Here is an 11,433-nt window from a genome sequence, read left to right on the forward strand (position 1 = left end):
GAACAATAAGGGAGCACTCCCCAAAGCTATGCTGAGAAGCACATCTGTGGGAGCCATGGAGTGGCCTGTGGAGGCCAGGTCAGGTCGCTCCACAGGCGAACCTGCTGCAGGAGCAGAGGTGACTGACAGCCAACCTGCCACACCTTTGGACCTCTGGACCCACTGCAGCACTCACTCCAAGGCCACGCTTGCCCTGGGCTGCTCCGACCAATGACTAGTACAGCACGGGGCAGCCACTGCAGGACTCTCCTAACAGATTACCTTTCCTCAGTGACTCCCCGTTAGCCTAGTTGAGACTTTCTAAGAACTATGCTTTGGTCTGAAGTTCTTCCTAAACCTTCTTTTTTCTTGCGCTCTTCTAACAGGGGTTAAACTTGTATCGTGGTCTGAAGACACCCCCTTCGACCCACTCCTGTTTCCTCTCCCTTACCCTTCTTTTGCACACCCAATCCCATCTTGGTTTCTGCTCCTAGGAGAACCAGAAATGACGCAGTTCGCACCAGCAGTAGCCCAAGACAAGAGGTGAGAACATGGGGTTTGGGAACTGGCTCATTCACTGCCCAGCAGGCAAAGAGCCCTGAGTGGAACATGGGGCAAGGATGATGCCTTGTACAAGGTGGGAGCCCAAATGCTGAAGATTTCCCAGCGGTGACCTGGGAAAACAAGCCGTTTGAGGGGAACACCCTGGCTAGTGCAATGACTCAGGCATTTGTAAAATATGGCGGGAACCATGCTATAAGGGTAGGCAAGAAAGCGTAATGATGAAAGGAGCAATTCACCAGGAAGCTAAAACAATGCTAAATTTGAATACACCAGCAGTATAGTCCATTATATAGTCTGTTTTTAAAATAAAAGGGAAAATCAACAGAATTATAAAGGAAAGTTGGCAAATGTACAATCATAGAGGAAATTTTGACACCCCTCTTTCAAAAGTGATGGTAGTAACAGTTTTAGATAATTTAAAGGCTAATTGATTGCTTATTAGGTATCATGAATTACTCTAAATACTTTACGTATTTTAATTCATCTATTCTTCACAATAACCCTACGAGATAAGTACTCATGTTACCTCTGTCACAGATGAGGAAACTGAAGCTAAAAAGGTATTTTTAATGGCCCAAAGTTAACTAGTAAGTAGCAGAACCAAGATTTAAACCCAGGTGGTTTGACCAGATTTGTCTTATTTTCTTACAAGCTCATCTATGTATGTAAAAAGATGTTTATCTGGAAAAACTATAGAATCAATAAAAAGATCAGTGGTTGCGGGTGTGGGAATGAATAGGCAGAGCACAGAGGACTTTTAGGGCAGTAATAATACTCTATATGCTATTATAATAATGGATACATGTCATTATACATTTGTCCAAACCCATAGAACATACAACACCAAGACTGAACCCTAAGGTAAACTATGGACTTAAAGAGATAATGAGGTGTCAATGTAGGTTCACCTTTGGTAAAAAATGTACCATTCTGATGACTGATGTTGACAATGGGGGAGGCTATGTATGTGATGTTTAGAGGCAGAGGCTGTATGGGAAATCTCTGTACCTTCCTCTCAACTTTGTTGTAAACAAAAAACTGCTCTAAAAAAAGTCTTTTATATATTTATCTTATTTTATCCAACATTTCTAGGTATCTAGCAACAGGAGAGTTTTTGGTTTTCTTGTCCTACATATGCTGGAAATAAAAGCACTAACAACTGTTTTACAGTTAAAATTTTTTTTCTTTTAATTATTTCAAATGACCCACTGTCTTGTTTAGGGTATTTCAAATCACAGCCTTAAATCTTTTTGTACCACTGTGCTTAGATCACTGAGACATGACCCTCATCTTCAAGATGTCTGGTCTTAGTGGAAGGCACAGCCAATAAATAAAAATAGTACCTTTTGAAAATTATAGCAGTAGCGATATAGGAGACAAAGATCTACAAATAGCAGGGTGAGACCAACTCTTCTATAGAGGGTGGTCCAGAAAAGCTCATCCCAGAGGAGGTGATATTTATTAAAAAAAAAAAAAAACTCTATTTTTTCCTAATCATAAAAATAATAATGTATGATCATTTTAAAAAATTGAAATAATACAAAAATTGTGAAGAAAAAAGTAACAAGGTAATTTAACGCCTACCATCCAGAAGTAATCATTATTAACCTTTAATTGAAGAATATACCCATCAAAAAAGAGTGCTGGGAATAATATCTGGCATGAGCACAGAGTGATACTATGTATATGTATGTAGGTATAAAATATATTTTATGTGTATGTATAGAATACATATATTATGTGTGTGACAAATATACGCCATCCTGTTCTATATGTTTGCATACACACAGTTTTATACAACTTATTTTATAATTTGTTCTTATATAAATTTTGGAAAATTGAAGACATTTTTTATTCCTGAGTTCCTCTCTCTTTTTATTAATCAGTCTTGCCGGAGATTTGTCTATTTTATTCATATTTTCAAAGAACCAACCAAAAAAGCATATAGTTGGAAATTTAAAGCACACATTTAAATAATTCATGGGTCAAAGATGAAATCATATTGGAAATTAGAAAATACTTAGAACTAAATTACAACAAAAGTACAAACTTACGGGATGAAACTAAAGAAGTGATTAAAGTGATATTGTAGCTCAAAATTAATAAATCAAGCATTTATTAATAACTCAAGAAATTAGAAAAGGGACAAATGAGCAAACCCAAAGAAAGTAGAAGGAAATAAACAAAAGTTAATGGAAGAAAATTTTTAAAACGGAGACAATCTGCAAAAAGTACCAAAAGTTGGTTCTTTCAGTGTATGAATAAAAGAGACAAAGGTTGAAGGGGAAAAAAAAAAGATTGGCAAGAAAAAAAGATTTGGCAAGATTGAAGGGGAAGCGGGGGTGGGGGGGAGATATCAGGAATAAAACAGAGAACATAACTACAGATACAGTCAGAACTTTTTTTAAATCACAAGTGAATATAAATATTATGAGCCTTGGACAGAATGGGCAGTTTCCTAAAAGTTGTAACTTACTAAATCTGACTCAGGAAGAAATAGTAACCTGAAGAGGCCTGTAACTACTAAAGACATTGAAAGAGTAGCTTAAAATATAACTACTATAAAACAGTTTATGGCTCTTATAGCTTAATCACTTTCTCTCTTGGGATAGGGAATGCCAAAGTGTCCTCCTACGTTTCAGTGGGGTTGGAGAGGTTCCAAGTATCTCTGCTGATAAGGGCTGCACTTCAGGGACACAATTAAAATGACTCAGAGAAGCTGAAATTGCTCATACGACGGGCCAACCCTTCAGGTCAACGTATGTACTTAGGGCATTAAGAATGTCTTAAACAATGGAACGTCGCCTCTCCTCAACGGGAAGTGGGGGAAACATACCACTGGTTTTCAAACAGTTTTGAAACAGTAGACAAACTAGCTGGTGTAAGAAAGCAGCTTCGAAGAGATACAAAATGTGAGACTTTTTACAGAACTTGGGGCCAACTGAAGTGTGAGAGCTAAAAAAAAAAACAAAAAACAAAAAGTGGCTAAATTTTTGAATAGGCTTTAAAAGGCCTGGGATGCATTCAGACCAAACGTACTGGGCACAGGATTTTAAATTTTTAGAGTGAGCCAGAGTGTCCACTGCACTAATTTTTCTGGAAAAGTACCGGTAGCCTTTCAGATCCTGACGCGCATTCGTTCCGGGATACCTGGCCCCATTCCCGAGCTTCTGAAGCCACTCGCGGGCTGGAAGCCACAGTCCCAGCTACTTCCTGCAGAGGCGCGGGCAGCCGCCCTCCGTCCTGGCAGCGCCCAGAGTCCCCGCAGCCCTCCCGGCCCTCGGGCCCCGCAGCGACCCACCTCCTCGGCGTCCTGGCCCAGGGGGATGCCCAGGGTCTTGAGCCCCTCCTGCAGCTCGCAGATGTCCACCACGCCGTCCCCGTTGCGGTCAAGCTTGCGGAAGAGGGTCTCGTAGCGCGTCGGGGGCTCCGCGTCCTGGCAGGCCGCCGCGGGCAGCACGAAGCCCCGCAGCCAGCGCAGCATGGTCCGGGAGGCGCGGGCCGGCCCAGCCGAGGGAGGTCAGGGGGGCCGAGGGCTGATCGGGCGCGAGGCCTGGCTGTAAGGGGCCCGCGGCGCGCAAGCTGAGCAGAGCCAAGTCCCCACCCGAGGCCGGCTCGGCTCACAGGGCGTGACCGCTCCCGCTGCTGCCTGGGGAGGAGCTCGCCGGCGCCCGCCTCCCCGAGAGGCGCGGGGGACGGGCCAGGCGCTGCCTGGAGCGGGCCGGAAGTGAAAGGGCTGCGGGGTGCGGCCCGGGAGGGGCTGTGGGACCTGGGGGGTGAGCTCTGCGGCGTCCCTAGTGGAGCTGTCAGGGGTGCGGCACGAGGAGCCAGTCCCCGGAGGTTGTGGGATTCTGCATCAGCGTATTAAAGGTGGAGCGGGGGACGGAGGTGGGGGCGGGGGTGTGAACGGGAGGACTGGGGGAGCAGCTTGAAGCTCAGGTTACTTAACTTCAAGCTCCCTTCCCTTTGGGCTTGGAGCCCTGGCGAACTGCCCAGAAACAGTCCTCTCTGCAGGGACACTGGGCCTTCTCGGGCTTTGTCTCGCACAGATCTCGCACTCTTTCGTGCAACTCGGCGGACGCTACACATCTCTGGGACTGTTTTCTATTCACAAAAAATGAGAGAGTTGGGTGGCTGCTCACCTGGGATGGGAATTAAGCTTTAAGAAGCAGAGGAGTTAAATCTGAAAGCAATTAAGAAACAAAAAGGAACACTTAAAACTAATACGGTATTATATAATTATAGCTCAACAAAACTGGGCGCAGGTTTGGGGGCACTCAAGGGTCTTTTGCAGAAACTATCAACATCCATCCAGGTGGGCGGCGGTAAAAAGAGGGATTACTTCGCTCTACAGCTTAGTTAGTGTGATCTGCCCCGATAAATCTTAGGGAGCATCTGATATCAACACATATTAGAAAAACCTCAGGCCTCTCCCTCTCAAGATGGATGCAGTTACAAGGCTTGGGGTTTATTGCCCAGGAAAGACAGAACTTCTTACTGCATAACATGGGATAAGCGAAGGAACAGTGGACCTCCAAAGAAAATACCAGACAGGGTCCTAATCCTTCAGCTGTGTAAACTTGGAGATGTGGCATAACCTCCCTGGGTAGCCTCTCTCATCAGTAAAATGAGAGTATAAATACCTGTCTCATAACAACAAGGTTGTATATTGTATGTGAAAGATCTTAACACTCTCAAGTGCCAATCAGATGAGATATTAATTGTAATAATTCTCTGTTCATCCACAGCTGCTTATAGAAACTATCACTGTGTTCCTGTTACCTGCAGGAGATACAGATCTGTATTTGTACTATAAATAAGGATCTGCCCACGCTTTCTGAAACACTAAACAAAAACTAGTTCCAACAAAATCCAGGAACTCAGACCTTGAATTTACTTCCCCTCATACTATTTTATATATTTAAGACATATGCAAATCTAGAGTTTGTAAACTGAGGACTGCTTGTTTAGTAAAATCATCTTGAAACCAATTTGTTTGCTTATTTTACTTACAATTTCTAGTTTTGTTAAGAATTATCCTCTTCCTTTGGAAAGGCTTTCAAACGTCATCAAATTTTCTATCCGTCTTTAAAAACCTCTTTCAATCCCTACGATGAACACTCTGTACTTGAAGAGAAGCTGCTTGAAATGGTCATCTCAGACTTAAATGTTTTTCTTCTTCTTCTTTTTCTTTTCTTTATCTCTTTCTTTTCTTTCTTTGGAGTAAATAGAGGAATTACCTGTCAAATTTTTGACTGAGAAAACTTATGTTCACACAAAAACTTGTACAAGAATGTTTATAGCAGTTTTCTTCATAATTGCCAAAACCCAGAAATAAGCAAAATTTCTTAAATGGGTGAACAGATAAGCAACCTGTGTTACATTCATACAATGGAATACTACACAGCAATAAAAAGGAATGAACTGATGCATGCAACCATACATTACATGACATTCTAGAAAAGGCAAAACTCTAGAGACAGAAAACAGATCAGTGGTTGTCAGGTGCTGAGGGGCAGGGAGGGAGTGATGGAACTGTTCTGTGTTTTGATTATGGTGGTGTTTATGCAACTGTATGAGCTTGTTAAAATGCACAGCACTGTGCACTCTCTAGAAATATACCTCAATAAATCTGACTTAAACATAAGTAAAATGGAATAAGAATTCTTAGCTCAAAAGATCACTGTGAAAATCAAAGTAGCTTATGAAGTACATAAACTTCAAGACTGGCTACACAAAAGCGTGGTTGCAGACCAGCAGCATCAGTATCACTTGAGAGCTTGTTAGGAATACAGAATCTCAGCACCACCACCCCAGGTCTACTAAATAAGAGTTGCACTTACACAAGAGCCTCAGGTGATCTTTCACACATTCAGGTTTAAGAAGCTCTGCTGGTGTAAAGTAATACCACTCAAAGTGTAGTTTGCACACTGGTGCCAGACTGCAAGCTGTTACCTGTTCACAACAAGGTAAGTCAGAGATTAACAGGAAGCACTTAGAAACTTTACAGCAGTTTGATAGAGTAATTTCCTATTTGTTAATTTAGTACATAAAAAGAAAACCTCATGGCTTGTCTTTTTATTTCAACTTTCTAATAATTCATTTTTAATTTTTTAAATAAAAGTAACTGCAATGAGTTAAGAAAACACTGTTACCACACCTAATAAAGGTATAATTAACAATAGCAACTTTAAGCATGAGAAAAGAAAATGTTACATAGATATTTAAACATCTGCATGAGAGAGGGCATCCCTACCCACTTGTATGCTGGTAATTCTCAAAGACCAGTGTTCCTACAGAGGTCAAGAGCAGAAACCCTGAACTCATTCGCTTCCTTAGCCCAATTTATTTCCATGGTCAGGACAGAAGTCTGGGGTTCAGCTTGCTTCCATTTTTCCCAGCATCTAGCCTTCTCAAGTACTACTGTCTTCCACTGGAACAACTTTTGAACTTAATCAATTTCATCTACTTTGGTCTTCAAAGACCTCTTTCAACACCTACTTTGAATACCATATAGTTAGGGGGATCTGCTTGAATAATCATTCTAGATTTTCAGAGTTTTAGCTGGTAAACAAGTTTACCCTTTTTATTTACTGGAACACTTAGTTCCAATAAGACCAAAGTCTCAGCTGGTCCACAAAGACCTGATCCTATTTCAAAATCCTGGTCATTGCTGTCTCAAATTTAAGTGATCACAAAGTGGGCCAAGAGTTTGATTGGCTCACTGTAAAACCATCACTGGAAAGACAATTTTATCATACAATGAGTTTTACATTTGAATGTTCTTGTAGTCTTTAGGGGAACAACAACCATTTTAAGTTTTGACTCATTTATACCATTAAGATAAGTGGATATTCTCTCCAGGTTTTCCAAGGCATTTAGGAGACAGAAATCCAGATAAGAAGGTGAATTCTGTCTCTTGCTCAGGCTATCCACTATCTCCAATCCCCCAAAAGGTAAATGCAGACAACTCTCAATCACAAAAACATGGCACTTAATTACTGAAAAACTGCCATTATTATTAAATCATGTAAATAATTCCCATTTCAAACCAGTTGTGTCAAATTCAAACTGGATTCAAAACCACATACCTCATCACTTTGAAAATAATTACGTGAAAGACTGTGTTCAGACCATCTTCAGTTTGTGAACATTTGTGTAAATTTTGTCCTGAAGACCAATAGATTGAAAGTGAAGGGGAAAAGATTGCACATCTATTGAAGAATCAATAATCATGGAAATTGTATCAATATTCTATACTTATGTTTTTGTATGTAAAGCCTCCATCTCCTTCCCTACTTCCCTCCCTCCCTCCCTCTCTTCCTCCTGGTATCACCAGTTAAAAGCTATTAGGCAGGCTTGAGGAAAGCTGCCCAGCATGGATCAAAGCTCAAGGAAAAGGAAGCTGAGCAGGGCAGCAGTCTAATGGTTGGGAGACTAGTTACATACAAGAGGATAGAGCAAATAAATAAATATACTGAGGATAATGAGAGCTAGGCTTCTTGTTGTCAGGGAAGCGAGTTACAAATATGCCAAGAGGAAAACTAGAATGAACCCTATAGTGTTGGATTTGAATTAGTGGTATTGGTGTGAATTCATGGTTTTAAATATTTTTAGATACAGAAATATAGAGGGGTGTCTGTACTCACGGAGCATACAATTTAGTCAGAGGAGACAAAATAACTTAACCATACCTCCAGGATATTGTAACTGGAAGAAATTTGGGCCATGTAAATAACAATAAAACTAAGAATCTACAGAACAAGAAAAATTTGTTCCTCCAACATTCATTTTAACAGTTTTACTGTGCAGAAAGTTCAAATGCACATTTTTCATTTTAAAGTGTTCATAACTCATATTTAAAATGGGACTTTTTGCTTTTTTTATTTCATTCATACCTTATTGCTATATATACTCAAAAATTAAATGTCTTTTACATTGTTTGCTTGTGTTTTCATAATACCTTCAAACACATGATCACTTGTTTCTTTGTAGTAATGTGACTGTACTTGTATCTTTTTAATAAGTTTGAAATAGTCTGCAAGCAATTCAATTTGCAGAAAGTCCATCTTTTTAGTACATTTTCAAAGTGTTATTTTTCCTTTCGAAGGAAAAGGATCCACTATTGGAAAAATAGCCACAATGTAATGTTGCTACCAACTCAGTAGAGGGTGCTGCAACTTAAAGATGAAGAATAGCTTTGGGATAAATACTAGTAAAAACAGAGAGGGAAATGCAGGCAGGAGGAGATCAAAGGAAAGAAGGAAGATTAGTGGGTCTTTATTTTTTTAGTCATCAGTATAATAGTTATGGATTCCTAAAATATACTCACAAAAAAATACAGAACTATTATTTAAAACCTGGGTATAACACAACATATTTTTTTCTTTTTTAAAAACTATTCTCTGTCCATATTCACTCACTATGCTCTCCAATAAAACTAAAGTAAATCAACAGAAAAAATGTAATATATTTATCTTAAAAATTATATGTTGCAAACACAATTTATTGCATCAGCATCCTACTATCAATAACAAAATCAAAGTTTCATATGGAGTCAGGAACTTTATAATCCCTGTGAATGATTTCTCAGTGACTCAATCATCTATTTAAGCCCTGAAGTATATAATGTAACTTTGTGCTACAAAAAAAAGGGCAAGGGATGGTTAAAGTTCATTTTGTAAACCTTGAAACCTTCTGTTGTCAAAATGTACTGCTTTTTAAAGTTGTTGTAATGTTGATTCTTCTTTGTTATTGTTGTTCATTTTAATTAACCTTCCCCTTTAATGTCTTCAAATGTGTTCTAGATGTTGACTCTGTATAAGTCATTATATTATGTGTGTGTACATAAATTTAGTCATATTATACCCTAATTTCATATTTTCTATTTTCAAAAAAAATATTTGAGGAAACTTAGTAGACTCTAAAGAGAAAGTGTTTGGAGACTCCAACTGCCAGAAACCCAGTATGAGCTAACTTATGCAAGAAAAGAAGGACTACAGCTGGAACTCAGGTAAAACAAGAAACATGAACTGGAACAGCCTCAAGATTCTGAATGTTGTGTCTCTGCTCCCATCTGTGCTCCTGCTTCTGTCTTCTCCCACAATGCAGATCAGTTTTCCTCACATAGTAGGAAACATGGTTGTAACTAACAGCTCCCAGTTTTATATCTTACTACCTCAGGCACCAGAGACAGCCTTTTGTAATGCTCTTTCTGGTACTAAGTTCTCTAAATCCTCATGAGGGACTCCTTGACTTAGGTTAGGTTAGGTGCTCACCACTGGAGAAATTAACAATGTCCATGGGCCCAGGATTATGTCAATGCATTGCAGTTCCCAGTGAATCCAAATAAGAAAGTGGAGAAGTGCATTTTCTGGAAAAGGATCTAGATGTACAAATAGATTTGTCTTATTAAATTTAATTGACTTAGGTTTCAGTGTATCAGATTATATATAATTTGTCAAATGTTCAAAAGTCAGCTCCATTTGAAAACAAATCAGAAAAATAAAGCATCTCTGAAACTGACTTATTTAAGTCAATGGCAAAATGCGATTCAATTAAAAACCAAATTTATGAGCAACTTTGTAGGAACATACATTTTATATAAAGTAATGCAGAATTAACAGGCTGTTAAATAGAAATTTAACTAAGATACCAAGACAGCATACATCCTAAGACAAAATGAAATGCAAGGCCATAAAGCAGAATTTTCAAAGGAAGTAGTAGTAGAAGTCAGTTTTGTGGCCCTTGAACCCCTCTCACGCACATTGAGGGTAAAAGGGGTTCAGTTAGAAGAGGATTTTTAGAGAGAGCTGCTGCTACACTGAGTGCCCCTTCGACTCAGCCCCACCTCCCACCCAGGGAAAAGGGTGCCTGTCCCTCATCTGCAGCCTAGGGCAAGGAACTTTAGTGAGACTACCAGAAAAGTTTGATATAAATCTCATCGGTTTTGAAGACACAGTGAACTGTTACCTGATTCATGCTTAGGAAATGTGTGCTCACCATTCTCACAATAAAGTGAAAGAGAAGCTGCTGCCTTAGGCAAGTTACACTCTCAGAGTTTGTTGAAACAAAGAATATGTGAATATTTCCCCTGTGAAAAGATGTGGGCTGTGAAAAGAAAGCCAAGGTGGAGTTGTCTTAGATCCTGTCTAAAAGGGTTAAAGGGCTGTCTGAAGAGATGAATGAACTTCAGCAGAAAAAAAGGTGGAGGCACCAACAGATGTCTAGAGATTGAAGAAGGAGACGTAAGTGATCAACCAGGGAGAATACATGATATCCACCAAGAAACTACAGAAAAGAGTTTCCTAGTAACTGGGTGGGTCTCCAAAGAACCTGCAAAAGACTTGATAAGAGAAAGAAAGAGTTTCACAAGATATCAAGGCAGAAAACTCAGGGCTGCTCACAACTGTATTAGGTAAGAACTGGCCCACTGGCCCTTTCCTCTCATTTCTATTCTGTTGTGACTGATGGGATTAACAAACTAGAGAAAATGAATCCTAGAAGGAAAAAAAGAAAAGCCAAAAATGCCCATCTCTCTCCTCACAGACCTTTTGTCTGCAACAGGCCTGAGCAGAGGTAGAGGAAGAAATTTTAGCTTTAAATTGAGATTGACATTTTGATGACTACACTGGGCCAAACATACTAATTACTTCCTTGAAGAACCTTTCATTAACTGAAAGTGATCAGTTGTGCGATCTGCCCTAAATTTCCTCTAGAACAAGGGAAGAACCAGCCTCACAAAATGAGTTCAGAGTGACTCTGGGAAACAGTTACAAAGCCCTAGTCATTACATCCCACAAGTTATGCTTGTTTCCATACTTAAAATACTCAGCTACAATATCACCTCACACCTGTTAGAATGGCTATTATCAAAAAGGCAAGAATGAT

At 39.8% G+C, this 11,433-nt stretch overlaps 1 protein-coding gene across 1 annotated transcript in view; it reads right to left on the reverse strand.

Annotated features, from left to right (window-relative positions):
- SLC25A24 (solute carrier family 25 member 24) overlaps positions 1-4,251 on the reverse strand; it is a 43,968-nt gene extending 39,717 nt beyond the window's left edge. Inside the window, exon 1 of the mRNA XM_068540418.1 lies at positions 3,845-4,251. Coding sequence (XP_068396519.1) covers positions 3,845-4,027 — 183 coding nt within the window. The 5' untranslated portion in view covers positions 4,028-4,251. The remainder of the gene's footprint in view (positions 1-3,844) is intronic.
- Positions 4,252-11,433: the final 7,182 nt, after the last annotated feature.

This window comes from Eschrichtius robustus, chromosome 3 (genome assembly GCF_028021215.1).
Source record: "Eschrichtius robustus isolate mEscRob2 chromosome 3, mEscRob2.pri, whole genome shotgun sequence".
Taxonomy (NCBI): domain Eukaryota; kingdom Metazoa; phylum Chordata; class Mammalia; order Artiodactyla; family Eschrichtiidae; genus Eschrichtius; species Eschrichtius robustus.